Source organism: Moschus berezovskii, chromosome 10 (genome assembly GCF_049115385.1).
Source record: "Moschus berezovskii isolate FMDL1 chromosome 10, NW_MosBer_1.0, whole genome shotgun sequence".
Classification (NCBI taxonomy): Eukaryota; Metazoa; Chordata; class Mammalia; order Artiodactyla; family Moschidae; genus Moschus; species Moschus berezovskii.
Genome location: NC_142469.1, coordinates 17071477 through 17099219, shown reverse-complemented (window position 1 = coordinate 17099219; position 27743 = coordinate 17071477). Strand labels below are relative to the sequence as shown.

The window sequence follows — 27743 nt, the reverse complement described above, 5'->3', positions numbered from 1 at the left end:
ACAGACTTTTGAACAACCTCTGTGTTCCAAAATTGAAACAATCATAATAAAATGTATTTATTAAAACTTAAAAGAAAACAATACAGAAAGCCATAACAAAACTAAAAAAAAAAAAACACAGAGTTACAGAAAATCCAAATGAAGACCCAAGGGAAGGGAAATCAACTTCCAGGTGTGGGAGGAAAATTGATGGGTAGAAGAGTTGACGGGTGGGGGAGAGTTTATGGAATTGGATGGAAGCCTGTTTGTGTTCTATGGTTTCCTGTTTCCTTGACTTGAAGAGACCGCTTTTCTCTTCCCCCCACTACATGTTCAGAAGCCCCTAACATGAAGGAGCCTGTGGCCCGTGCTTATTGCCAGGAGTTTCATCACTTCAGGCTTTGCGTTGATGTGTTTCACTGAATCTGAGGTGCTGTGAGACCAAGAGCCAGTGTGATTGTTCAGACGGAACCAAGTCCAAATCCCACGGGCTTTCGTTGCAGAGGCTCTTGTTCCCATTCGTGTCGCCTCCCCTCCTATGGCGTCGAGGAATTGACCGTAGAAGCTTGGGATTATTTCTGGACCCTCGATTCCATTCCGTGGATCTGGTTCTGCGTGTTTGATTTCTTCCCAGTACCATGCTGTCCTGATGATCCCAGTGTGCTAGTCTAATTGGCTCTCAGGCAGCCTTCGATGTCCATTTCAGGGCTTTGCGGGAGATTGCATTGACTCTTTTGACTCCTTTGTGTTTCCACAGACACTTTGGAATTCTTTGGTTATCATGCCCTGAGAGCAGCCGTTGGTATTTGGAGAGGAAGAGCGTGGACCCTCTGGATTGCCCCACGGTGGCGGTCGGGGGGACGTGCAAGTGACATCATCTGACCAGGAGGGATTCTTCTGATCCGTAAGCACAGCGTCTTTTCCATTGGATGGGTGGGCTTCACCTTCTTTCATCCACGTCTTGCCGTTCTCTGAGCAGAGGGGCTTCCCTCCTGGGTTCGATGGACTCCTAGCTATTGCCTTTCAGGGAATGTCACTGTCGGTGGGGTTGATCCTTGCCTTCTCCTCCTAAGCGTTTGCTGTGAGTGTTAGAAAGGCCAAGGATTTCTCTTCCCCTTCCTCACTGTCCATCTGTCTGAGCCTCCAGGTGGAACAGGCCTAGTCCAGCGTCCCACGGGGCTCGGGGAGTGCAGCTGGACCGTGTTTCTCAGGCCCTCAGTGCTGGGCATCATTCGGTGCATCATCCTCTCCGTGTCCCTTCCTTCGCCTGGTGTCCCTTCACACCTCTGCTTCAGGCTCGTTTGTGTTCATGTCGTTTGTGTATTAGGAGCCAAATCCTGCCTAAGCTGTGTGTATGCCAACCGTTGTCTCCCAGCTTGGGAGGTGTCGTTTGCGCTTTGCAGACGGTCTTTCCCAGAGTCCAGATCTTGGAATTGACGAAGTTCACTGCGTCCCCTGGTTCCTCTTTGTGTAGTGCCTTTCTGTAGCGTGTGTGAAGGCTCAGAGGTCATGTCTAATGTCTGCTCCATTTCCCTCTGGATTTGTGAACCGTTTTGCATGGAACGTACGTCTAGGGATCCTCTGAGTTGTATTTGTGGAGAGGTGTCAAGTTTGCATGGACGTGCATGTCATCCCCTCTGGTTTCCAAATGCGTTGCTCCTAAAGTCTTCAGGAGACCGTCTCGGAAAGATGGGTGTTTCTCAGCTTGCATTTCACAGTTGAATGGATTCAGCAGCTCTAGCAGCAGGGACGCTGTGTCCAGTGAAAGGGGAGTCGGGTGCGGCCTCCCCTTTCAGCACCGATCCCCAGGTCGGGTTGACAGGGCGCTGATCTCCCATCTGTGAGCCAGAGGCCACAGGCATGCTTGTGTGCCCTTGGCTGTGTGGGCAGCCGAAGGGAGTGCCGTCTCCGCAGGCGGCCAGCAGGCCTGCGGCTTGGGACCGCCAGAGGTGAGCATCTCAGAGGCCAGGAGCCACCGTGCCAGAAGTGGCGTGGGATCCACCCTGAGGGTGGGCACTGCTGGTCAAGAGATGCTCCTGTGGCACTTTGATGGGTCCGGCAGACTCTTCTCCCAGAGAGCGAGAGAGATGTCTCTGGGCTCTGCGAGGCCCTCCGCTCCCTCTTGTGGTCCCGAAGGCTGGTTGTCAGCATCCTGAGCACCTGGGCCTGAGATGATGACCACCGCCACCTGCACTGTGTTTCCCTTTGCCCGCGTGTCCATGCGAAGCGTCAGGCCGTCTCTGAGCTACACTAGCCATGTGCGTGGCCTCTCATTGGACCTGCCCGTGTTTCTTCTGTTTGCTTCCCGATCACTGATTTTTCTCGAGCTTGTGGGGGCCACTCGGATGGTGGGTCTTCCTCTGGCCTTGTGTTCTGAGGACCACTTGTCCCTTTGTTGGTGTGGGTCTCTCTTTCCATGTCTCCTGCCTGGTTTATCGTTGTGAGTTTGTTTGTGCCGGCGGAAGAACTCAGCCTTGCCCTTGTGCCTGAGGTGTCCCGCTTACAACAGCACTGCCTACCTGGAGATTCTGAGCACATTTGCCGAGAGGGCTTCGTTTGGCAGATGACATCTTGAAAGGACCCGCACTGTCCCTTCCGAGAGCCAAAGGCTCCTTCAAGTGACATAGAAAGCAGAGTTCTCCAGTTGGGCCTTCCACTATGTGGGGAAAGCACAACCCCCCGGAGAAGGGAAAAGCAACCCAGTCCAGGATTCTGGCCTAGAGAATTCCATGGACTGTAGAATTCATGGGGATGCCGAGACCCTAACAATACTGAGAGACTATAACTTTGCCCTTCAGTCAGAGCCAAAACCAGTATCCTACCGTTTCAGTGATTGGCATTGACTGGGGACCCCGAAAGGATGGGAGGAACTGCAGGGAGAAGAAGACTCAGTGTTGTCAGGCGGGGGAGAGAGGAACGGGGAGTGCTTGCCATGAATCCAGGCTTTGCTGGGAAGTGGGCGGCGGGTGGGGGGCGGAGAATGAGTGTGTCCCAACGGAGACAGTGGTGATGCTTACACAGCATAGTGAAGGGCTCCACATTCCCAGGAGGCTTCAAGGAAGGAAACTTTATTGACACACACTTACGAGCAAAATATACAGAAAGCCATAAAAGACATAAAAGATGAGAAGAAGGATGCCTAGGAGCCTGACGAAAATCAGCTCAGGGGAAGGGAAGTCAGTCTCCCCTGGGTGGGGAGGGAGTGGACGGCGTCCATGGGGAGCACGCCGGGATGGAGGCTGCGGAGCCAACCGCGGCCCTGGCCGAGGAGTTGGACGCAAGGGCTCTGGGTCTCTGTCCAGAGCAGGGGCCTGTTCTCCCTGCAGGGGTGGGACGGTCATGGTGGGCGTCTGAGTCCTTGGCAGGAGCCAGGGCAGGCTGCCCCTGCGCAGGTGGTCACTCAGGCCCTGACTCGGGTTCTGCCGCCAAAGGCCGAGCAGGTGCAAGTGCACGTGGAGGTGGAGGTTGTGGAAGGCGGGCTGGGACATCGGGGCCTGGGGCTGGGGGTCGTGCAGGCACGGAGCTCCGATGTGCTGAGGGTGCTGGCCGGTACCCGGCTGGCCCCGCGTCTTTGGGAGGGGACGTCTCAAGCGGTCGCGATCTCCCCTCAGTGGATCCCTGGGTCCTGCCCCTGGAGCTGCCACCTCCGTAGGGACAGGTCTCGGCCGTGGAGGCCGGCTGAGTTTGACGGTCAGAGCTAGAGCCGGGAGAGAAGAAAAGTTGGCCACAGCCCAGCCTTGCCACGTGCCTAAGTGGGCACGAAAGCTTCCGAGAGATTGGCTGAGCAGGCCCAGCTTGGGAGTCTTCTCTGCAGCCTCCGAGATGGGTGGTGTGAGGCCAGCCTTCGGTCCAGGCCCAGCCCCAGCCCCAGCTCCGGGGGACTCCTCCCTGTGTGGCTCAGCACCGCCTCCCCACGCGCACATGCAGCAGCCCCGGCCGCCTCACCTGTGTGCTCTGCCGTGCGGGGCTCCGGGTCCTCCTGCTGCCTGCGAGGCAGGGCTTCTCGGAGCTCTGGGTCCGAGCCGGCTGTGCTGAGCTCCGTGGCAGGCTGAGACGGGGCCCCGGGGTGTGTGCTGGGTGGCGTCTGGGCAGCAGGCCTTGCCCGCTTCCTCTTCGTCGCCAGTTGGGCTGAGCCCTCCGTGGCCACGCTCCCCTGGAGCGTGCACTGGGCCTCCCGGGCAGGGGGCTGGTGCCCTGAGCCCTCCCACGGGGAGGTGGATGGGGTGTGCCCCTCAGGGGCCACCTCGGGTGCGACGCTCTGCAATGACAGTGAGCATCAGCCAGCCCTGCCTCGATCTGTCTGAGCCGAGCCTGGCCAGGATGGCTGCTGCTTCTGCCCGTCTGCCCTTCTGCTCCCAGAAAGAGCAGAGAGACGAGTGTCCGCTCAGACACCCACCCGGGAGGACGGGGACACCCCGCTGAGGGCGTGAGGTCAGCCTGGGCAGCCGGCTCTGCCCGGACTCTCCCCGTGCCACCCAGCCTGCCTTCCCCTGGGGTGTGGACACAAGCGGCCCACGGGCTCCTGACCCACATGCGGCTGGGCTTGCTTGAGGCAGACACAGCCCGAGAAAGCCCCGTCCACACACAGGGGAAGGCCTCAGGCTTCCCCGGGTGGGGCGGGAGCGGTGGCCGGACCCGGCCTGGGGCTCCCCTGTTACCTTTCTGTTCCTTCGGGCAAAGGGCCAGAGGCCTCTCGGGGGGTCCCTGAGCCAGCGTCGACCGCGTTCCCACACACTCTGCCTGTGAGCTCGCCTGAGGCCCCGGCCTCTGGGCAGGGGCAGACAGCAGAACATCTCGACAGCAAGCGATCTGGCCGGGGGCTCCTGACCGCTGGGGAGGCCTGGATACCCGGGTTGTGGGTTCTGTTGGCTTCTGTTGCCAGGAAGTGACATCATTTCCTGGGTTCGTGGCCGAGGTCCCTTCCACAAAGCTCCCCAAGGGAACCTCTGGGTTTCTGGCTGTTCCCCCACGCCCTTAGGCCACGTGCAGGCACAGTGACACCCACACAGCCCACCCCACCGCCTTGGGGAGACCTGGGTGCAGCCAGGGCCTGAGCTCTGAGGACGCCGCTGCTTTCAGCCCAGGCTCCTCCTTCTCAGAAGTCATGCGGCAAGCCATGTGCCCCGCAGGGTTTCCCCAGTCTCTCCATCTGCAGAGTCGGGGGCGGGGGTCAGTCTCCCATCTCCTGCCTAGGTCTGTCAGCCTACGAACAGCTCCAGGGCCTGTTCCAACTCTGGGCCGCTCTCACGTGGAGCTTGGACACTGAGACTTCCCAAAGGGCGGATTCCACACAGGGCTGACCTAGCACAGCATGGGGCAGAACCGGGCCTGGATGGGCTCTGGGACCTGGGAGAAGGCAGTCCCCTTCCCGCCTATTTCTTGAGCCCCGCATTGGGAGGACCGGAGGGTCATAGTCAGACCTCGCCCCCTCTGATGTCAAGCTTCCTCGTCCTCCTCAAGTGTCCCGCTCTGCCTCGAGGGGTGGGGGAGGCTGCCCCAACAGTGGCTCCCCGCATCCATCCTTGTCTTTGAGTCTCATCACCGTGGGTCCTTTTCCCCCTTGCAGGGGGAATAGGCACTGTCACTGTTTGCAGCCTCGGGAGAGATTCATGCAAATTCTGTGCCGAGGACTCATCATTTCCTCTCTGCATTGTTCAGTCTCTCGCCCTCCTTCCGTCTCCTTCCTGACCTTTCCAAATTCGGTCTGTCTCTCCCTCTCTCTGTCTCTCCTGGGGATGCTCGCACGCCTGTGAATGCATGTACGCACGTATAGTGTTGACCTAGGGAGAGGCTTCAGGGTTTCGTTTCGAGTGAGGTCAAGGTTTGGGGTTGGAGTTGGTGTTAGGGGAAGGGATAGGTCTGGGGTTGGGTCTGGGAGTCGTAGTGGTGTGAGTTCTCAGTCTCTTTTACGTAGGAACCCCTTCTCCGATACTCTGCTTGCAAATATGCTTTTGTGTTCAGTTTGTTACCATTTTGGTTGGTGAACGCTTGGCTTTTCTGTTGCAGAGAGTGGGCGGAAGCCCGTGGGGGTCCTCTGGTTTCCTGTTTCCTTGACTTGAAGAGACCCAATTTTGCTCCCCCTCCCCCCTCCCGCCACAAACACACACATGTTGAGAAGTCCCTGACATGAAGGAGCCTGTGGCCCGTGCTTATTGCCAGGAGTTTCATCACTTCAGGCTTTGCGTTGATGTGTTTCACTGAATCTGAGGTGCTGTGAGACCAAGAGCCAGTGTGATTGTTCAGACGGAACCAAGTCCAAATCCCACGGGCTTTCGTTGCAGAGGCTCTTGTTCCCATTCGTGTCGCCTCCCCTCCTATGGCGTCGAGGAATTGACCGTAGAAGCTTGGGATTATTTCTGGACCCTCGATTCCATTCCGTGGATCTGGTTCTGCGTGTTTGATTTCTTCCCAGTACCATGCTGTCCTGATGATCCCAGTGTGCTAGTCTAATTGGCTCTCAGGCAGCCTTCGATGTCCATTTCAGGGCTTTGCGGGAGATTGCATTGACTCTTTTGACTCCTTTGTGTTTCCACAGACACTTTGGAATTCTTTGGTTATCATGCCCTGAGAGCAGCCGTTGGTATTTGGAGAGGAAGAGCGTGGACCCTCTGGATTGCCCCACGGTGGCGGTCGGGGGGACGTGCAAGTGACATCATCTGACCAGGAGGGATTCTTCTGATCCGTAAGCACAGCGTCTTTTCCATTGGATGGGTGGGCTTCACCTTCTTTCATCCACGTCTTGCCGTTCTCTGAGCAGAGGGGCTTCCCTCCTGGGTTCGATGGACTCCTAGCTATTGCCTTTCAGGGAATGTCACTGTCGGTGGGGTTGATCCTTGCCTTCTCCTCCTAAGCGTTTGCTGTGAGTGTTAGAAAGGCCAAGGATTTCTCTTCCCCTTCCTCACTGTCCATCTGTCTGAGCCTCCAGGTGGAACAGGCCTAGTCCAGCGTCCCACGGGGCTCGGGGAGTGCAGCTGGACCGTGTTTCTCAGGCCCTCAGTGCTGGGCATCATTCGGTGCATCATCCTCTCCGTGTCCCTTCCTTCGCCTGGTGTCCCTTCACACCTCTGCTTCAGGCTCGTTTGTGTTCATGTCGTTTGTGTATTAGGAGCCAAATCCTGCCTAAGCTGTGTGTATGCCAACCGTTGTCTCCCAGCTTGGGAGGTGTCGTTTGCGCTTTGCAGACGGTCTTTCCCAGAGTCCAGATCTTGGAATTGACGAAGTTCACTGCGTCCCCTGGTTCCTCTTTGTGTAGTGCCTTTCTGTAGCGTGTGTGAAGGCTCAGAGGTCATGTCTAATGTCTGCTCCATTTCCCTCTGGATTTGTGAACCGTTTTGCATGGAACGTACGTCTAGGGATCCTCTGAGTTGTATTTGTGGAGAGGTGTCAAGTTTGCATGGACGTGCATGTCATCCCCTCTGGTTTCCAAATGCGTTGCTCCTAAAGTCTTCAGGAGACCGTCTCGGAAAGATGGGTGTTTCTCAGCTTGCATTTCACAGTTGAATGGATTCAGCAGCTCTAGCAGCAGGGACGCTGTGTCCAGTGAAAGGGGAGTCGGGTGCGGCCTCCCCTTTCAGCACCGATCCCCAGGTCGGGTTGACAGGGCGCTGATCTCCCATCTGTGAGCCAGAGGCCACAGGCATGCTTGTGTGCCCTTGGCTGTGTGGGCAGCCGAAGGGAGTGCCGTCTCCGCAGGCGGCCAGCAGGCCTGCGGCTTGGGACCGCCAGAGGTGAGCATCTCAGAGGCCAGGAGCCACCGTGCCAGAAGTGGCGTGGGATCCACCCTGAGGGTGGGCACTGCTGGTCAAGAGATGCTCCTGTGGCACTTTGATGGGTCCGGCAGACTCTTCTCCCAGAGAGCGAGAGAGATGTCTCTGGGCTCTGCGAGGCCCTCCGCTCCCTCTTGTGGTCCCGAAGGCTGGTTGTCAGCATCCTGAGCACCTGGGCCTGAGATGATGACCACCGCCACCTGCACTGTGTTTCCCTTTGCCCGCGTGTCCATGCGAAGCGTCAGGCCGTCTCTGAGCTACACTAGCCATGTGCGTGGCCTCTCATTGGACCTGCCCGTGTTTCTTCTGTTTGCTTCCCGATCACTGATTTTTCTCGAGCTTGTGGGGGCCACTCGGATGGTGGGTCTTCCTCTGGCCTTGTGTTCTGAGGACCACTTGTCCCTTTGTTGGTGTGGGTCTCTCTTTCCATGTCTCCTGCCTGGTTTATCGTTGTGAGTTTGTTTGTGCCGGCGGAAGAACTCAGCCTTGCCCTTGTGCCTGAGGTGTCCCGCTTACAACAGCACTGCCTACCTGGAGATTCTGAGCACATTTGCCGAGAGGGCTTCGTTTGGCAGATGACATCTTGAAAGGACCCGCACTGTCCCTTCCGAGAGCCAAAGGCTCCTTCAAGTGACATAGAAAGCAGAGTTCTCCAGTTGGGCCTTCCACTATGTGGGGAAAGCACAACCCCCCGGAGAAGGGAAAAGCAACCCAGTCCAGGATTCTGGCCTAGAGAATTCCATGGACTGTAGAATTCATGGGGATGCCGAGACCCTAACAATACTGAGAGACTATAACTTTGCCCTTCAGTCAGAGCCAAAACCAGTATCCTACCGTTTCAGTGATTGGCATTGACTGGGGACCCCGAAAGGATGGGAGGAACTGCAGGGAGAAGAAGACTCAGTGTTGTCAGGCGGGGGAGAGAGGAACGGGGAGTGCTTGCCATGAATCCAGGCTTTGCTGGGAAGTGGGCGGCGGGTGGGGGGCGGAGAATGAGTGTGTCCCAACGGAGACAGTGGTGATGCTTACACAGCATAGTGAAGGGCTCCACATTCCCAGGAGGCTTCAAGGAAGGAAACTTTATTGACACACACTTACGAGCAAAATATACAGAAAGCCATAAAAGACATAAAAGATGAGAAGAAGGATGCCTAGGAGCCTGACGAAAATCAGCTCAGGGGAAGGGAAGTCAGTCTCCCCTGGGTGGGGAGGGAGTGGACGGCGTCCATGGGGAGCACGCCGGGATGGAGGCTGCGGAGCCAACCGCGGCCCTGGCCGAGGAGTTGGACGCAAGGGCTCTGGGTCTCTGTCCAGAGCAGGGGCCTGTTCTCCCTGCAGGGGTGGGACGGTCATGGTGGGCGTCTGAGTCCTTGGCAGGAGCCAGGGCAGGCTGCCCCTGCGCAGGTGGTCACTCAGGCCCTGACTCGGGTTCTGCCGCCAAAGGCCGAGCAGGTGCAAGTGCACGTGGAGGTGGAGGTTGTGGAAGGCGGGCTGGGACATCGGGGCCTGGGGCTGGGGGTCGTGCAGGCACGGAGCTCCGATGTGCTGAGGGTGCTGGCCGGTACCCGGCTGGCCCCGCGTCTTTGGGAGGGGACGTCTCAAGCGGTCGCGATCTCCCCTCAGTGGATCCCTGGGTCCTGCCCCTGGAGCTGCCACCTCCGTAGGGACAGGTCTCGGCCGTGGAGGCCGGCTGAGTTTGACGGTCAGAGCTAGAGCCGGGAGAGAAGAAAAGTTGGCCACAGCCCAGCCTTGCCACGTGCCTAAGTGGGCACGAAAGCTTCCGAGAGATTGGCTGAGCAGGCCCAGCTTGGGAGTCTTCTCTGCAGCCTCCGAGATGGGTGGTGTGAGGCCAGCCTTTGGTCCAGGCCCAGCCCCAGCCCCAGCTCCGGGGGACTCCTCCCTGTGTGGCTCAGCACCGCCTCCCCACGCGCACATGCAGCAGCCCCGGCCGCCTCACCTGTGTGCTCTGCCGTGCGGGGCTCCGGGTCCTCCTGCTGCCTGCGAGGCAGGGCTTCTCGGAGCTCTGGGTCCGAGCCGGCTGTGCTGAGCTCCGTGGCAGGCTGAGACGGGGCCCCGGGGTGTGTGCTGGGTGGCGTCTGGGCAGCAGGCCTTGCCCGCTTCCTCTTCGTCGCCAGTTGGGCTGAGCCCTCCGTGGCCACGCTCCCCTGGAGCGTGCACTGGGCCTCCCGGGCAGGGGGCTGGTGCCCTGAGCCCTCCCACGGGGAGGTGGATGGGGTGTGCCCCTCAGGGGCCACCTCGGGTGCGACGCTCTGCAATGACAGTGAGCATCAGCCAGCCCTGCCTCGATCTGTCTGAGCCGAGCCTGGCCAGGATGGCTGCTGCTTCTGCCCGTCTGCCCTTCTGCTCCCAGAAAGAGCAGAGAGACGAGTGTCCGCTCAGACACCCACCCGGGAGGACGGGGACACCCCGCTGAGGGCGTGAGGTCAGCCTGGGCAGCCGGCTCTGCCCGGACTCTCCCCGTGCCACCCAGCCTGCCTTCCCCTGGGGTGTGGACACAAGCGGCCCACGGGCTCCTGACCCACATGCGGCTGGGCTTGCTTGAGGCAGACACAGCCCGAGAAAGCCCCGTCCACACACAGGGGAAGGCCTCAGGCTTCCCCGGGTGGGGCGGGAGCGGTGGCCGGACCCGGCCTGGGGCTCCCCTGTTACCTTTCTGTTCCTTCGGGCAAAGGGCCAGAGGCCTCTCGGGGGGTCCCTGAGCCAGCGTCGACCGCGTTCCCACACACTCTGCCTGTGAGCTCGCCTGAGGCCCCGGCCTCTGGGCAGGGGCAGACAGCAGAACATCTCGACAGCAAGCGATCTGGCCGGGGGCTCCTGACCGCTGGGGAGGCCTGGATACCCGGGTTGTGGGTTCTGTTGGCTTCTGTTGCCAGGAAGTGACATCATTTCCTGGGTTCGTGGCCGAGGTCCCTTCCACAAAGCTCCCCAAGGGAACCTCTGGGTTTCTGGCTGTTCCCCCACGCCCTTAGGCCACGTGCAGGCACAGTGACACCCACACAGCCCACCCCACCGCCTTGGGGAGACCTGGGTGCAGCCAGGGCCTGAGCTCTGAGGACGCCGCTGCTTTCAGCCCAGGCTCCTCCTTCTCAGAAGTCATGCGGCAAGCCATGTGCCCCGCAGGGTTTCCCCAGTCTCTCCATCTGCAGAGTCGGGGGCGGGGGTCAGTCTCCCATCTCCTGCCTAGGTCTGTCAGCCTACGAACAGCTCCAGGGCCTGTTCCAACTCTGGGCCGCTCTCACGTGGAGCTTGGACACTGAGACTTCCCAAAGGGCGGATTCCACACAGGGCTGACCTAGCACAGCATGGGGCAGAACCGGGCCTGGATGGGCTCTGGGACCTGGGAGAAGGCAGTCCCCTTCCCGCCTATTTCTTGAGCCCCGCATTGGGAGGACCGGAGGGTCATAGTCAGACCTCGCCCCCTCTGATGTCAAGCTTCCTCGTCCTCCTCAAGTGTCCCGCTCTGCCTCGAGGGGTGGGGGAGGCTGCCCCAACAGTGGCTCCCCGCATCCATCCTTGTCTTTGAGTCTCATCACCGTGGGTCCTTTTCCCCCTTGCAGGGGGAATAGGCACTGTCACTGTTTGCAGCCTCGGGAGAGATTCATGCAAATTCTGTGCCGAGGACTCATCATTTCCTCTCTGCATTGTTCAGTCTCTCGCCCTCCTTCCGTCTCCTTCCTGACCTTTCCAAATTCGGTCTGTCTCTCCCTCTCTCTGTCTCTCCTGGGGATGCTCGCACGCCTGTGAATGCATGTACGCACGTATAGTGTTGACCTAGGGAGAGGCTTCAGGGTTTCGTTTCGAGTGAGGTCAAGGTTTGGGGTTGGAGTTGGTGTTAGGGGAAGGGATAGGTCTGGGGTTGGGTCTGGGAGTCGTAGTGGTGTGAGTTCTCAGTCTCTTTTACGTAGGAACCCCTTCTCCGATACTCTGCTTGCAAATATGCTTTTGTGTTCAGTTTGTTACCATTTTGGTTGGTGAACGCTTGGCTTTTCTGTTGCAGAGAGTGGGCGGAAGCCCGTGGGGGTCCTCTGGTTTCCTGTTTCCTTGACTTGAAGAGACCCAATTTTGCTCCCCCTCCCCCCTCCCGCCACAAACACACACATGTTGAGAAGTCCCTGACATGAAGGAGCCTGTGGCCCGTGCTTATTGCCAGGAGTTTCATCACTTCAGGCTTTGCGTTGATGTGTTTCACTGAATCTGAGGTGCTGTGAGACCAAGAGCCAGTGTGATTGTTCAGACGGAACCAAGTCCAAATCCCACGGGCTTTCGTTGCAGAGGCTCTTGTTCCCATTCGTGTCGCCTCCCCTCCTATGGCGTCGAGGAATTGACCGTAGAAGCTTGGGATTATTTCTGGACCCTCGATTCCATTCCGTGGATCTGGTTCTGCGTGTTTGATTTCTTCCCAGTACCATGCTGTCCTGATGATCCCAGTGTGCTAGTCTAATTGGCTCTCAGGCAGCCTTCGATGTCCATTTCAGGGCTTTGCGGGAGATTGCATTGACTCTTTTGACTCCTTTGTGTTTCCACAGACACTTTGGAATTCTTTGGTTATCATGCCCTGAGAGCAGCCGTTGGTATTTGGAGAGGAAGAGCGTGGACCCTCTGGATTGCCCCACGGTGGCGGTCGGGGGGACGTGCAAGTGACATCATCTGACCAGGAGGGATTCTTCTGATCCGTAAGCACAGCGTCTTTTCCATTGGATGGGTGGGCTTCACCTTCTTTCATCCACGTCTTGCCGTTCTCTGAGCAGAGGGGCTTCCCTCCTGGGTTCGATGGACTCCTAGCTATTGCCTTTCAGGGAATGTCACTGTCGGTGGGGTTGATCCTTGCCTTCTCCTCCTAAGCGTTTGCTGTGAGTGTTAGAAAGGCCAAGGATTTCTCTTCCCCTTCCTCACTGTCCATCTGTCTGAGCCTCCAGGTGGAACAGGCCTAGTCCAGCGTCCCACGGGGCTCGGGGAGTGCAGCTGGACCGTGTTTCTCAGGCCCTCAGTGCTGGGCATCATTCGGTGCATCATCCTCTCCGTGTCCCTTCCTTCGCCTGGTGTCCCTTCACACCTCTGCTTCAGGCTCGTTTGTGTTCATGTCGTTTGTGTATTAGGAGCCAAATCCTGCCTAAGCTGTGTGTATGCCAACCGTTGTCTCCCAGCTTGGGAGGTGTCGTTTGCGCTTTGCAGACGGTCTTTCCCAGAGTCCAGATCTTGGAATTGACGAAGTTCACTGCGTCCCCTGGTTCCTCTTTGTGTAGTGCCTTTCTGTAGCGTGTGTGAAGGCTCAGAGGTCATGTCTAATGTCTGCTCCATTTCCCTCTGGATTTGTGAACCGTTTTGCATGGAACGTACGTCTAGGGATCCTCTGAGTTGTATTTGTGGAGAGGTGTCAAGTTTGCATGGACGTGCATGTCATCCCCTCTGGTTTCCAAATGCGTTGCTCCTAAAGTCTTCAGGAGACCGTCTCGGAAAGATGGGTGTTTCTCAGCTTGCATTTCACAGTTGAATGGATTCAGCAGCTCTAGCAGCAGGGACGCTGTGTCCAGTGAAAGGGGAGTCGGGTGCGGCCTCCCCTTTCAGCACCGATCCCCAGGTCGGGTTGACAGGGCGCTGATCTCCCATCTGTGAGCCAGAGGCCACAGGCATGCTTGTGTGCCCTTGGCTGTGTGGGCAGCCGAAGGGAGTGCCGTCTCCGCAGGCGGCCAGCAGGCCTGCGGCTTGGGACCGCCAGAGGTGAGCATCTCAGAGGCCAGGAGCCACCGTGCCAGAAGTGGCGTGGGATCCACCCTGAGGGTGGGCACTGCTGGTCAAGAGATGCTCCTGTGGCACTTTGATGGGTCCGGCAGACTCTTCTCCCAGAGAGCGAGAGAGATGTCTCTGGGCTCTGCGAGGCCCTCCGCTCCCTCTTGTGGTCCCGAAGGCTGGTTGTCAGCATCCTGAGCACCTGGGCCTGAGATGATGACCACCGCCACCTGCACTGTGTTTCCCTTTGCCCGCGTGTCCATGCGAAGCGTCAGGCCGTCTCTGAGCTACACTAGCCATGTGCGTGGCCTCTCATTGGACCTGCCCGTGTTTCTTCTGTTTGCTTCCCGATCACTGATTTTTCTCGAGCTTGTGGGGGCCACTCGGATGGTGGGTCTTCCTCTGGCCTTGTGTTCTGAGGACCACTTGTCCCTTTGTTGGTGTGGGTCTCTCTTTCCATGTCTCCTGCCTGGTTTATCGTTGTGAGTTTGTTTGTGCCGGCGGAAGAACTCAGCCTTGCCCTTGTGCCTGAGGTGTCCCGCTTACAACAGCACTGCCTACCTGGAGATTCTGAGCACATTTGCCGAGAGGGCTTCGTTTGGCAGATGACATCTTGAAAGGACCCGCACTGTCCCTTCCGAGAGCCAAAGGCTCCTTCAAGTGACATAGAAAGCAGAGTTCTCCAGTTGGGCCTTCCACTATGTGGGGAAAGCACAACCCCCCGGAGAAGGGAAAAGCAACCCAGTCCAGGATTCTGGCCTAGAGAATTCCATGGACTGTAGAATTCATGGGGATGCCGAGACCCTAACAATACTGAGAGACTATAACTTTGCCCTTCAGTCAGAGCCAAAACCAGTATCCTACCGTTTCAGTGATTGGCATTGACTGGGGACCCCGAAAGGATGGGAGGAACTGCAGGGAGAAGAAGACTCAGTGTTGTCAGGCGGGGGAGAGAGGAACGGGGAGTGCTTGCCATGAATCCAGGCTTTGCTGGGAAGTGGGCGGCGGGTGGGGGGCGGAGAATGAGTGTGTCCCAACGGAGACAGTGGTGATGCTTACACAGCATAGTGAAGGGCTCCACATTCCCAGGAGGCTTCAAGGAAGGAAACTTTATTGACACACACTTACGAGCAAAATATACAGAAAGCCATAAAAGACATAAAAGATGAGAAGAAGGATGCCTAGGAGCCTGACGAAAATCAGCTCAGGGGAAGGGAAGTCAGTCTCCCCTGGGTGGGGAGGGAGTGGACGGCGTCCATGGGGAGCACGCCGGGATGGAGGCTGCGGAGCCAACCGCGGCCCTGGCCGAGGAGTTGGACGCAAGGGCTCTGGGTCTCTGTCCAGAGCAGGGGCCTGTTCTCCCTGCAGGGGTGGGACGGTCATGGTGGGCGTCTGAGTCCTTGGCAGGAGCCAGGGCAGGCTGCCCCTGCGCAGGTGGTCACTCAGGCCCTGACTCGGGTTCTGCCGCCAAAGGCCGAGCAGGTGCAAGTGCACGTGGAGGTGGAGGTTGTGGAAGGCGGGCTGGGACATCGGGGCCTGGGGCTGGGGGTCGTGCAGGCACGGAGCTCCGATGTGCTGAGGGTGCTGGCCGGTACCCGGCTGGCCCCGCGTCTTTGGGAGGGGACGTCTCAAGCGGTCGCGATCTCCCCTCAGTGGATCCCTGGGTCCTGCCCCTGGAGCTGCCACCTCCGTAGGGACAGGTCTCGGCCGTGGAGGCCGGCTGAGTTTGACGGTCAGAGCTAGAGCCGGGAGAGAAGAAAAGTTGGCCACAGCCCAGCCTTGCCACGTGCCTAAGTGGGCACGAAAGCTTCCGAGAGATTGGCTGAGCAGGCCCAGCTTGGGAGTCTTCTCTGCAGCCTCCGAGATGGGTGGTGTGAGGCCAGCCTTTGGTCCAGGCCCAGCCCCAGCCCCAGCTCCGGGGGACTCCTCCCTGTGTGGCTCAGCACCGCCTCCCCACGCGCACATGCAGCAGCCCCGGCCGCCTCACCTGTGTGCTCTGCCGTGCGGGGCTCCGGGTCCTCCTGCTGCCTGCGAGGCAGGGCTTCTCGGAGCTCTGGGTCCGAGCCGGCTGTGCTGAGCTCCGTGGCAGGCTGAGACGGGGCCCCGGGGTGTGTGCTGGGTGGCGTCTGGGCAGCAGGCCTTGCCCGCTTCCTCTTCGTCGCCAGTTGGGCTGAGCCCTCCGTGGCCACGCTCCCCTGGAGCGTGCACTGGGCCTCCCGGGCAGGGGGCTGGTGCCCTGAGCCCTCCCACGGGGAGGTGGATGGGGTGTGCCCCTCAGGGGCCACCTCGGGTGCGACGCTCTGCAATGACAGTGAGCATCAGCCAGCCCTGCCTCGATCTGTCTGAGCCGAGCCTGGCCAGGATGGCTGCTGCTTCTGCCCGTCTGCCCTTCTGCTCCCAGAAAGAGCAGAGAGACGAGTGTCCGCTCAGACACCCACCCGGGAGGACGGGGACACCCCGCTGAGGGCGTGAGGTCAGCCTGGGCAGCCGGCTCTGCCCGGACTCTCCCCGTGCCACCCAGCCTGCCTTCCCCTGGGGTGTGGACACAAGCGGCCCACGGGCTCCTGACCCACATGCGGCTGGGCTTGCTTGAGGCAGACACAGCCCGAGAAAGCCCCGTCCACACACAGGGGAAGGCCTCAGGCTTCCCCGGGTGGGGCGGGAGCGGTGGCCGGACCCGGCCTGGGGCTCCCCTGTTACCTTTCTGTTCCTTCGGGCAAAGGGCCAGAGGCCTCTCGGGGGGTCCCTGAGCCAGCGTCGACCGCGTTCCCACACACTCTGCCTGTGAGCTCGCCTGAGGCCCCGGCCTCTGGGCAGGGGCAGACAGCAGAACATCTCGACAGCAAGCGATCTGGCCGGGGGCTCCTGACCGCTGGGGAGGCCTGGATACCCGGGTTGTGGGTTCTGTTGGCTTCTGTTGCCAGGAAGTGACATCATTTCCTGGGTTCGTGGCCGAGGTCCCTTCCACAAAGCTCCCCAAGGGAACCTCTGGGTTTCTGGCTGTTCCCCCACGCCCTTAGGCCACGTGCAGGCACAGTGACACCCACACAGCCCACCCCACCGCCTTGGGGAGACCTGGGTGCAGCCAGGGCCTGAGCTCTGAGGACGCCGCTGCTTTCAGCCCAGGCTCCTCCTTCTCAGAAGTCATGCGGCAAGCCATGTGCCCCGCAGGGTTTCCCCAGTCTCTCCATCTGCAGAGTCGGGGGCGGGGGTCAGTCTCCCATCTCCTGCCTAGGTCTGTCAGCCTACGAACAGCTCCAGGGCCTGTTCCAACTCTGGGCCGCTCTCACGTGGAGCTTGGACACTGAGACTTCCCAAAGGGCGGATTCCACACAGGGCTGACCTAGCACAGCATGGGGCAGAACCGGGCCTGGATGGGCTCTGGGACCTGGGAGAAGGCAGTCCCCTTCCCGCCTATTTCTTGAGCCCCGCATTGGGAGGACCGGAGGGTCATAGTCAGACCTCGCCCCCTCTGATGTCAAGCTTCCTCGTCCTCCTCAAGTGTCCCGCTCTGCCTCGAGGGGTGGGGGAGGCTGCCCCAACAGTGGCTCCCCGCATCCATCCTTGTCTTTGAGTCTCATCACCGTGGGTCCTTTTCCCCCTTGCAGGGGGAATAGGCACTGTCACTGTTTGCAGCCTCGGGAGAGATTCATGCAAATTCTGTGCCGAGGACTCATCATTTCCTCTCTGCATTGTTCAGTCTCTCGCCCTCCTTCCGTCTCCTTCCTGACCTTTCCAAATTCGGTCTGTCTCTCCCTCTCTCTGTCTCTCCTGGGGATGCTCGCACGCCTGTGAATGCATGTACGCACGTATAGTGTTGACCTAGGGAGAGGCTTCAGGGTTTCGTTTCGAGTGAGGTCAAGGTTTGGGGTTGGAGTTGGTGTTAGGGGAAGGGATAGGTCTGGGGTTGGGTCTGGGAGTCGTAGTGGTGTGAGTTCTCAGTCTCTTTTACGTAGGAACCCCTTCTCCGATACTCTGCTTGCAAATATGCTTTTGTGTTCAGTTTGTTACCATTTTGGTTGGTGAACGCTTGGCTTTTCTGTTGCAGAGAGTGGGCGGAAGCCCGTGGGGGTCCTCTGGTTTCCTGTTTCCTTGACTTGAAGAGACCCAATTTTGCTCCCCCTCCCCCCTCCCGCCACAAACACACACATGTTGAGAAGTCCCTGACATGAAGGAGCCTGTGGCCCGTGCTTATTGCCAGGAGTTTCATCACTTCAGGCTTTGCGTTGATGTGTTTCACTGAATCTGAGGTGCTGTGAGACCAAGAGCCAGTGTGATTGTTCAGACGGAACCAAGTCCAAATCCCACGGGCTTTCGTTGCAGAGGCTCTTGTTCCCATTCGTGTCGCCTCCCCTCCTATGGCGTCGAGGAATTGACCGTAGAAGCTTGGGATTATTTCTGGACCCTCGATTCCATTCCGTGGATCTGGTTCTGCGTGTTTGATTTCTTCCCAGTACCATGCTGTCCTGATGATCCCAGTGTGCTAGTCTAATTGGCTCTCAGGCAGCCTTCGATGTCCATTTCAGGGCTTTGCGGGAGATTGCATTGACTCTTTTGACTCCTTTGTGTTTCCACAGACACTTTGGAATTCTTTGGTTATCATGCCCTGAGAGCAGCCGTTGGTATTTGGAGAGGAAGAGCGTGGACCCTCTGGATTGCCCCACGGTGGCGGTCGGGGGGACGTGCAAGTGACATCATCTGACCAGGAGGGATTCTTCTGATCCGTAAGCACAGCGTCTTTTCCATTGGATGGGTGGGCTTCACCTTCTTTCATCCACGTCTTGCCGTTCTCTGAGCAGAGGGGCTTCCCTCCTGGGTTCGATGGACTCCTAGCTATTGCCTTTCAGGGAATGTCACTGTCGGTGGGGTTGATCCTTGCCTTCTCCTCCTAAGCGTTTGCTGTGAGTGTTAGAAAGGCCAAGGATTTCTCTTCCCCTTCCTCACTGTCCATCTGTCTGAGCCTCCAGGTGGAACAGGCCTAGTCCAGCGTCCCACGGGGCTCGGGGAGTGCAGCTGGACCGTGTTTCTCAGGCCCTCAGTGCTGGGCATCATTCGGTGCATCATCCTCTCCGTGTCCCTTCCTTCGCCTGGTGTCCCTTCACACCTCTGCTTCAGGCTCGTTTGTGTTCATGTCGTTTGTGTATTAGGAGCCAAATCCTGCCTAAGCTGTGTGTATGCCAACCGTTGTCTCCCAGCTTGGGAGGTGTCGTTTGCGCTTTGCAGACGGTCTTTCCCAGAGTCCAGATCTTGGAATTGACGAAGTTCACTGCGTCCCCTGGTTCCTCTTTGTGTAGTGCCTTTCTGTAGCGTGTGTGAAGGCTCAGAGGTCATGTCTAATGTCTGCTCCATTTCCCTCTGGATTTGTGAACCGTTTTGCATGGAACGTACGTCTAGGGATCCTCTGAGTTGTATTTGTGGAGAGGTGTCAAGTTTGCATGGACGTGCATGTCATCCCCTCTGGTTTCCAAATGCGTTGCTCCTAAAGTCTTCAGGAGACCGTCTCGGAAAGATGGGTGTTTCTCAGCTTGCATTTCACAGTTGAATGGATTCAGCAGCTCTAGCAGCAGGGACGCTGTGTCCAGTGAAAGGGGAGTCGGGTGCGGCCTCCCCTTTCAGCACCGATCCCCAGGTCGGGTTGACAGGGCGCTGATCTCCCATCTGTGAGCCAGAGGCCACAGGCATGCTTGTGTGCCCTTGGCTGTGTGGGCAGCCGAAGGGAGTGCCGTCTCCGCAGGCGGCCAGCAGGCCTGCGGCTTGGGACCGCCAGAGGTGAGCATCTCAGAGGCCAGGAGCCACCGTGCCAGAAGTGGCGTGGGATCCACCCTGAGGGTGGGCACTGCTGGTCAAGAGATGCTCCTGTGGCACTTTGATGGGTCCGGCAGACTCTTCTCCCAGAGAGCGAGAGAGATGTCTCTGGGCTCTGCGAGGCCCTCCGCTCCCTCTTGTGGTCCCGAAGGCTGGTTGTCAGCATCCTGAGCACCTGGGCCTGAGATGATGACCACCGCCACCTGCACTGTGTTTCCCTTTGCCCGCGTGTCCATGCGAAGCGTCAGGCCGTCTCTGAGCTACACTAGCCATGTGCGTGGCCTCTCATTGGACCTGCCCGTGTTTCTTCTGTTTGCTTCCCGATCACTGATTTTTCTCGAGCTTGTGGGGGCCACTCGGATGGTGGGTCTTCCTCTGGCCTTGTGTTCTGAGGACCACTTGTCCCTTTGTTGGTGTGGGTCTCTCTTTCCATGTCTCCTGCCTGGTTTATCGTTGTGAGTTTGTTTGTGCCGGCGGAAGAACTCAGCCTTGCCCTTGTGCCTGAGGTGTCCCGCTTACAACAGCACTGCCTACCTGGAGATTCTGAGCACATTTGCCGAGAGGGCTTCGTTTGGCAGATGACATCTTGAAAGGACCCGCACTGTCCCTTCCGAGAGCCAAAGGCTCCTTCAAGTGACATAGAAAGCAGAGTTCTCCAGTTGGGCCTTCCACTATGTGGGGAAAGCACAACCCCCCGGAGAAGGGAAAAGCAACCCAGTCCAGGATTCTGGCCTAGAGAATTCCATGGACTGTAGAATTCATGGGGATGCCGAGACCCTAACAATACTGAGAGACTATAACTTTGCCCTTCAGTCAGAGCCAAAACCAGTATCCTACCGTTTCAGTGATTGGCATTGACTGGGGACCCCGAAAGGATGGGAGGAACTGCAGGGAGAAGAAGACTCAGTGTTGTCAGGCGGGGGAGAGAGGAACGGGGAGTGCTTGCCATGAATCCAGGCTTTGCTGGGAAGTGGGCGGCGGGTGGGGGGCGGAGAATGAGTGTGTCCCAACGGAGACAGTGGTGATGCTTACACAGCATAGTGAAGGGCTCCACATTCCCAGGAGGCTTCAAGGAAGGAAACTTTATTGACACACACTTACGAGCAAAATATACAGAAAGCCATAAAAGACATAAAAGATGAGAAGAAGGATGCCTAGGAGCCTGACGAAAATCAGCTCAGGGGAAGGGAAGTCAGTCTCCCCTGGGTGGGGAGGGAGTGGACGGCGTCCATGGGGAGCACGCCGGGATGGAGGCTGCGGAGCCAACCGCGGCCCTGGCCGAGGAGTTGGACGCAAGGGCTCTGGGTCTCTGTCCAGAGCAGGGGCCTGTTCTCCCTGCAGGGGTGGGACGGTCATGGTGGGCGTCTGAGTCCTTGGCAGGAGCCAGGGCAGGCTGCCCCTGCGCAGGTGGTCACTCAGGCCCTGACTCGGGTTCTGCCGCCAAAGGCCGAGCAGGTGCAAGTGCACGTGGAGGTGGAGGTTGTGGAAGGCGGGCTGGGACATCGGGGCCTGGGGCTGGGGGTCGTGCAGGCACGGAGCTCCGATGTGCTGAGGGTGCTGGCCGGTACCCGGCTGGCCCCGCGTCTTTGGGAGGGGACGTCTCAAGCGGTCGCGATCTCCCCTCAGTGGATCCCTGGGTCCTGCCCCTGGAGCTGCCACCTCCGTAGGGACAGGTCTCGGCCGTGGAGGCCGGCTGAGTTTGACGGTCAGAGCTAGAGCCGGGAGAGAAGAAAAGTTGGCCACAGCCCAGCCTTGCCACGTGCCTAAGTGGGCACGAAAGCTTCCGAGAGATTGGCTGAGCAGGCCCAGCTTGGGAGTCTTCTCTGCAGCCTCCGAGATGGGTGGTGTGAGGCCAGCCTTCGGTCCAGGCCCAGCCCCAGCCCCAGCTCCGGGGGACTCCTCCCTGTGTGGCTCAGCACCGCCTCCCCACGCGCACATGCAGCAGCCCCGGCCGCCTCACCTGTGTGCTCTGCCGTGCGGGGCTCCGGGTCCTCCTGCTGCCTGCGAGGCAGGGCTTCTCGGAGCTCTGGGTCCGAGCCGGCTGTGCTGAGCTCCGTGGCAGGCTGAGACGGGGCCCCGGGGTGTGTGCTGGGTGGCGTCTGGGCAGCAGGCCTTGCCCGCTTCCTCTTCGTCGCCAGTTGGGCTGAGCCCTCCGTGGCCACGCTCCCCTGGAGCGTGCACTGGGCCTCCCGGGCAGGGGGCTGGTGCCCTGAGCCCTCCCACGGGGAGGTGGATGGGGTGTGCCCCTCAGGGGCCACCTCGGGTGCGACGCTCTGCAATGACAGTGAGCATCAGCCAGCCCTGCCTCGATCTGTCTGAGCCGAGCCTGGCCAGGATGGCTGCTGCTTCTGCCCGTCTGCCCTTCTGCTCCCAGAAAGAGCAGAGAGACGAGTGTCCGCTCAGACACCCACCCGGGAGGACGGGGACACCCCGCTGAGGGCGTGAGGTCAGCCTGGGCAGCCGGCTCTGCCCGGACTCTCCCCGTGCCACCCAGCCTGCCTTCCCCTGGGGTGTGGACACAAGCGGCCCACGGGCTCCTGACCCACATGCGGCTGGGCTTGCTTGAGGCAGACACAGCCCGAGAAAGCCCCGTCCACACACAGGGGAAGGCCTCAGGCTTCCCCGGGTGGGGCGGGAGCGGTGGCCGGACCCGGCCTGGGGCTCCCCTGTTACCTTTCTGTTCCTTCGGGCAAAGGGCCAGAGGCCTCTCGGGGGGTCCCTGAGCCAGCGTCGACCGCGTTCCCACACACTCTGCCTGTGAGCTCGCCTGAGGCCCCGGCCTCTGGGCAGGGGCAGACAGCAGAACATCTCGACAGCAAGCGATCTGGCCGGGGGCTCCTGACCGCTGGGGAGGCCTGGATACCCGGGTTGTGGGTTCTGTTGGCTTCTGTTGCCAGGAAGTGACATCATTTCCTGGGTTCGTGGCCGAGGTCCCTTCCACAAAGCTCCCCAAGGGAACCTCTGGGTTTCTGGCTGTTCCCCCACGCCCTTAGGCCACGTGCAGGCACAGTGACACCCACACAGCCCACCCCACCGCCTTGGGGAGACCTGGGTGCAGCCAGGGCCTGAGCTCTGAGGACGCCGCTGCTTTCAGCCCAGGCTCCTCCTTCTCAGAAGTCATGCGGCAAGCCATGTGCCCCGCAGGGTTTCCCCAGTCTCTCCATCTGCAGAGTCGGGGGCGGGGGTCAGTCTCCCATCTCCTGCCTAGGTCTGTCAGCCTACGAACAGCTCCAGGGCCTGTTCCAACTCTGGGCCGCTCTCACGTGGAGCTTGGACACTGAGACTTCCCAAAGGGCGGATTCCACACAGGGCTGACCTAGCACAGCATGGGGCAGAACCGGGCCTGGATGGGCTCTGGGACCTGGGAGAAGGCAGTCCCCTTCCCGCCTATTTCTTGAGCCCCGCATTGGGAGGACCGGAGGGTCATAGTCAGACCTCGCCCCCTCTGATGTCAAGCTTCCTCGTCCTCCTCAAGTGTCCCGCTCTGCCTCGAGGGGTGGGGGAGGCTGCCCCAACAGTGGCTCCCCGCATCCATCCTTGTCTTTGAGTCTCATCACCGTGGGTCCTTTTCCCCCTTGCAGGGGGAATAGGCACTGTCACTGTTTGCAGCCTCGGGAGAGATTCATGCAAATTCTGTGCCGAGGACTCATCATTTCCTCTCTGCATTGTTCAGTCTCTCGCCCTCCTTCCGTCTCCTTCCTGACCTTTCCAAATTCGGTCTGTCTCTCCCTCTCTCTGTCTCTCCTGGGGATGCTCGCACGCCTGTGAATGCATGTACGCACGTATAGTGTTGACCTAGGGAGAGGCTTCAGGGTTTCGTTTCGAGTGAGGTCAAGGTTTGGGGTTGGAGTTGGTGTTAGGGGAAGGGATAGGTCTGGGGTTGGGTCTGGGAGTCGTAGTGGTGTGAGTTCTCAGTCTCTTTTACGTAGGAACCCCTTCTCCGATACTCTGCTTGCAAATATGCTTTTGTGTTCAGTTTGTTACCATTTTGGTTGGTGAACGCTTGGCTTTTCTGTTGCAGAGAGTGGGCGGAAGCCCGTGGGGGTCCTCTGGTTTCCTGTTTCCTTGACTTGAAGAGACCCAATTTTGCTCCCCCTCCCCCCTCCCGCCACAAACACACACATGTTGAGAAGTCCCTGACATGAAGGAGCCTGTGGCCCGTGCTTATTGCCAGGAGTTTCATCACTTCAGGCTTTGCGTTGATGTGTTTCACTGAATCTGAGGTGCTGTGAGACCAAGAGCCAGTGTGATTGTTCAGACGGAACCAAGTCCAAATCCCACGGGCTTTCGTTGCAGAGGCTCTTGTTCCCATTCGTGTCGCCTCCCCTCCTATGGCGTCGAGGAATTGACCGTAGAAGCTTGGGATTATTTCTGGACCCTCGATTCCATTCCGTGGATCTGGTTCTGCGTGTTTGATTTCTTCCCAGTACCATGCTGTCCTGATGATCCCAGTGTGCTAGTCTAATTGGCTCTCAGGCAGCCTTCGATGTCCATTTCAGGGCTTTGCGGGAGATTGCATTGACTCTTTTGACTCCTTTGTGTTTCCACAGACACTTTGGAATTCTTTGGTTATCATGCCCTGAGAGCAGCCGTTGGTATTTGGAGAGGAAGAGCGTGGACCCTCTGGATTGCCCCACGGTGGCGGTCGGGGGGACGTGCAAGTGACATCATCTGACCAGGAGGGATTCTTCTGATCCGTAAGCACAGCGTCTTTTCCATTGGATGGGTGGGCTTCACCTTCTTTCATCCACGTCTTGCCGTTCTCTGAGCAGAGGGGCTTCCCTCCTGGGTTCGATGGACTCCTAGCTATTGCCTTTCAGGGAATGTCACTGTCGGTGGGGTTGATCCTTGCCTTCTCCTCCTAAGCGTTTGCTGTGAGTGTTAGAAAGGCCAAGGATTTCTCTTCCCCTTCCTCACTGTCCATCTGTCTGAGCCTCCAGGTGGAACAGGCCTAGTCCAGCGTCCCACGGGGCTCGGGGAGTGCAGCTGGACCGTGTTTCTCAGGCCCTCAGTGCTGGGCATCATTCGGTGCATCATCCTCTCCGTGTCCCTTCCTTCGCCTGGTGTCCCTTCACACCTCTGCTTCAGGCTCGTTTGTGTTCATGTCGTTTGTGTATTAGGAGCCAAATCCTGCCTAAGCTGTGTGTATGCCAACCGTTGTCTCCCAGCTTGGGAGGTGTCGTTTGCGCTTTGCAGACGGTCTTTCCCAGAGTCCAGATCTTGGAATTGACGAAGTTCACTGCGTCCCCTGGTTCCTCTTTGTGTAGTGCCTTTCTGTAGCGTGTGTGAAGGCTCAGAGGTCATGTCTAATGTCTGCTCCATTTCCCTCTGGATTTGTGAACCGTTTTGCATGGAACGTACGTCTAGGGATCCTCTGAGTTGTATTTGTGGAGAGGTGTCAAGTTTGCATGGACGTGCATGTCATCCCCTCTGGTTTCCAAATGCGTTGCTCCTAAAGTCTTCAGGAGACCGTCTCGGAAAGATGGGTGTTTCTCAGCTTGCATTTCACAGTTGAATGGATTCAGCAGCTCTAGCAGCAGGGACGCTGTGTCCAGTGAAAGGGGAGTCGGGTGCGGCCTCCCCTTTCAGCACCGATCCCCAGGTCGGGTTGACAGGGCGCTGATCTCCCATCTGTGAGCCAGAGGCCACAGGCATGCTTGTGTGCCCTTGGCTGTGTGGGCAGCCGAAGGGAGTGCCGTCTCCGCAGGCGGCCAGCAGGCCTGCGGCTTGGGACCGCCAGAGGTGAGCATCTCAGAGGCCAGGAGCCACCGTGCCAGAAGTGGCGTGGGATCCACCCTGAGGGTGGGCACTGCTGGTCAAGAGATGCTCCTGTGGCACTTTGATGGGTCCGGCAGACTCTTCTCCCAGAGAGCGAGAGAGATGTCTCTGGGCTCTGCGAGGCCCTCCGCTCCCTCTTGTGGTCCCGAAGGCTGGTTGTCAGCATCCTGAGCACCTGGGCCTGAGATGATGACCACCGCCACCTGCACTGTGTTTCCCTTTGCCCGCGTGTCCATGCGAAGCGTCAGGCCGTCTCTGAGCTACACTAGCCATGTGCGTGGCCTCTCATTGGACCTGCCCGTGTTTCTTCTGTTTGCTTCCCGATCACTGATTTTTCTCGAGCTTGTGGGGGCCACTCGGATGGTGGGTCTTCCTCTGGCCTTGTGTTCTGAGGACCACTTGTCCCTTTGTTGGTGTGGGTCTCTCTTTCCATGTCTCCTGCCTGGTTTATCGTTGTGAGTTTGTTTGTGCCGGCGGAAGAACTCAGCCTTGCCCTTGTGCCTGAGGTGTCCCGCTTACAACAGCACTGCCTACCTGGAGATTCTGAGCACATTTGCCGAGAGGGCTTCGTTTGGCAGATGACATCTTGAAAGGACCCGCACTGTCCCTTCCGAGAGCCAAAGGCTCCTTCAAGTGACATAGAAAGCAGAGTTCTCCAGTTGGGCCTTCCACTATGTGGGGAAAGCACAACCCCCCGGAGAAGGGAAAAGCAACCCAGTCCAGGATTCTGGCCTAGAGAATTCCATGGACTGTAGAATTCATGGGGATGCCGAGACCCTAACAATACTGAGAGACTATAACTTTGCCCTTCAGTCAGAGCCAAAACCAGTATCCTACCGTTTCAGTGATTGGCATTGACTGGGGACCCCGAAAGGATGGGAGGAACTGCAGGGAGAAGAAGACTCAGTGTTGTCAGGCGGGGGAGAGAGGAACGGGGAGTGCTTGCCATGAATCCAGGCTTTGCTGGGAAGTGGGCGGCGGGTGGGGGGCGGAGAATGAGTGTGTCCCAACGGAGACAGTGGTGATGCTTACACAGCATAGTGAAGGGCTCCACATTCCCAGGAGGCTTCAAGGAAGGAAACTTTATTGACACACACTTACGAGCAAAATATACAGAAAGCCATAAAAGACATAAAAGATGAGAAGAAGGATGCCTAGGAGCCTGACGAAAATCAGCTCAGGGGAAGGGAAGTCAGTCTCCCCTGGGTGGGGAGGGAGTGGACGGCGTCCATGGGGAGCACGCCGGGATGGAGGCTGCGGAGCCAACCGCGGCCCTGGCCGAGGAGTTGGACGCAAGGGCTCTGGGTCTCTGTCCAGAGCAGGGGCCTGTTCTCCCTGCAGGGGTGGGACGGTCATGGTGGGCGTCTGAGTCCTTGGCAGGAGCCAGGGCAGGCTGCCCCTGCGCAGGTGGTCACTCAGGCCCTGACTCGGGTTCTGCCGCCAAAGGCCGAGCAGGTGCAAGTGCACGTGGAGGTGGAGGTTGTGGAAGGCGGGCTGGGACATCGGGGCCTGGGGCTGGGGGTCGTGCAGGCACGGAGCTCCGATGTGCTGAGGGTGCTGGCCGGTACCCGGCTGGCCCCGCGTCTTTGGGAGGGGACGTCTCAAGCGGTCGCGATCTCCCCTCAGTGGATCCCTGGGTCCTGCCCCTGGAGCTGCCACCTCCGTAGGGACAGGTCTCGGCCGTGGAGGCCGGCTGAGTTTGACGGTCAGAGCTAGAGCCGGGAGAGAAGAAAAGTTGGCCACAGCCCAGCCTTGCCACGTGCCTAAGTGGGCACGAAAGCTTCCGAGAGATTGGCTGAGCAGGCCCAGCTTGGGAGTCTTCTCTGCAGCCTCCGAGATGGGTGGTGTGAGGCCAGCCTTTGGTCCAGGCCCAGCCCCAGCCCCAGCTCCGGGGGACTCCTCCCTGTGTGGCTCAGCACCGCCTCCCCACGCGCACATGCAGCAGCCCCGGCCGCCTCACCTGTGTGCTCTGCCGTGCGGGGCTCCGGGTCCTCCTGCTGCCTGCGAGGCAGGGCTTCTCGGAGCTCTGGGTCCGAGCCGGCTGTGCTGAGCTCCGTGGCAGGCTGAGACGGGGCCCCGGGGTGTGTGCTGGGTGGCGTCTGGGCAGCAGGCCTTGCCCGCTTCCTCTTCGTCGCCAGTTGGGCTGAGCCCTCCGTGGCCACGCTCCCCTGGAGCGTGCACTGGGCCTCCCGGGCAGGGGGCTGGTGCCCTGAGCCCTCCCACGGGGAGGTGGATGGGGTGTGCCCCTCAGGGGCCACCTCGGGTGCGACGCTCTGCAATGACAGTGAGCATCAGCCAGCCCTGCCTCGATCTGTCTGAGCCGAGCCTGGCCAGGATGGCTGCTGCTTCTGCCCGTCTGCCCTTCTGCTCCCAGAAAGAGCAGAGAGACGAGTGTCCGCTCAGACACCCACCCGGGAGGACGGGGACACCCCGCTGAGGGCGTGAGGTCAGCCTGGGCAGCCGGCTCTGCCCGGACTCTCCCCGTGCCACCCAGCCTGCCTTCCCCTGGGGTGTGGACACAAGCGGCCCACGGGCTCCTGACCCACATGCGGCTGGGCTTGCTTGAGGCAGACACAGCCCGAGAAAGCCCCGTCCACACACAGGGGAAGGCCTCAGGCTTCCCCGGGTGGGGCGGGAGCGGTGGCCGGACCCGGCCTGGGGCTCCCC

General features: G+C 59.3%; 5 protein-coding genes and 1 long non-coding RNA gene across 6 annotated transcripts in view; 1 reads left to right on the top strand and 5 right to left on the bottom strand.

The window, feature by feature from the left end:
- Nucleotides 1-742: 742 nt before the first annotated feature.
- Nucleotides 743-23989, top strand: LOC129561042 (uncharacterized). Its single transcript, XR_008686914.2, has 5 exons — nucleotides 743-883; nucleotides 6515-6661; nucleotides 12293-12439; nucleotides 18071-18217; nucleotides 23849-23989. It is a non-coding gene; the product is annotated as an uncharacterized LOC129561042 (long non-coding RNA).
- Nucleotides 2806-4922, bottom strand: LOC148776284 (uncharacterized). Its single transcript, XM_088840921.1, has 4 exons — nucleotides 4638-4922; nucleotides 3925-4237; nucleotides 3062-3676; nucleotides 2806-2849 (listed from the first exon to the last, which is right to left on the bottom strand). The coding sequence occupies exons 1-4, from the start codon at nucleotides 4872-4874 to the stop codon at nucleotides 2806-2808; spliced, it is 1209 nt and encodes a 402-aa protein (XP_088697047.1). The 5' UTR covers nucleotides 4875-4922.
- LOC148776283 (uncharacterized) lies at nucleotides 8584-10700 on the bottom strand. The gene is made up of 4 exons (XM_088840920.1): nucleotides 10416-10700; nucleotides 9703-10015; nucleotides 8840-9454; nucleotides 8584-8627 (listed from the first exon to the last, which is right to left on the bottom strand). Exons 1-4 carry the CDS (start codon nucleotides 10650-10652, stop codon nucleotides 8584-8586), a joined length of 1209 nt encoding a protein of 402 aa, XP_088697046.1. The 5' UTR covers nucleotides 10653-10700.
- On the bottom strand, nucleotides 14362-16478 carry LOC148776282 (uncharacterized). The gene is made up of 4 exons (XM_088840919.1): nucleotides 16194-16478; nucleotides 15481-15793; nucleotides 14618-15232; nucleotides 14362-14405 (listed from the first exon to the last, which is right to left on the bottom strand). The coding sequence occupies exons 1-4, from the start codon at nucleotides 16428-16430 to the stop codon at nucleotides 14362-14364; spliced, it is 1209 nt and encodes a 402-aa protein (XP_088697045.1). The 5' UTR covers nucleotides 16431-16478.
- LOC148776281 (uncharacterized) lies at nucleotides 20140-22256 on the bottom strand. Its single transcript, XM_088840918.1, has 4 exons — nucleotides 21972-22256; nucleotides 21259-21571; nucleotides 20396-21010; nucleotides 20140-20183 (listed from the first exon to the last, which is right to left on the bottom strand). Exons 1-4 carry the CDS (start codon nucleotides 22206-22208, stop codon nucleotides 20140-20142), a joined length of 1209 nt encoding a protein of 402 aa, XP_088697044.1. The 5' UTR covers nucleotides 22209-22256.
- Nucleotides 23990-25917: 1928 nt separating the features above from the next.
- Nucleotides 25918-27743, bottom strand: part of LOC148776280 (uncharacterized) — a 29072-nt gene continuing 27246 nt past the window's right edge. The window contains exons 3-5 of the mRNA XM_088840923.1: nucleotides 27037-27349; nucleotides 26174-26788; nucleotides 25918-25961 (exon numbers count right to left, since the gene is read on the bottom strand). Of these exons, the coding sequence (XP_088697049.1) occupies nucleotides 25918-25961; nucleotides 26174-26788; nucleotides 27037-27349 (972 nt within the window). The remainder of the gene's footprint in view (nucleotides 25962-26173; nucleotides 26789-27036; nucleotides 27350-27743) is intronic.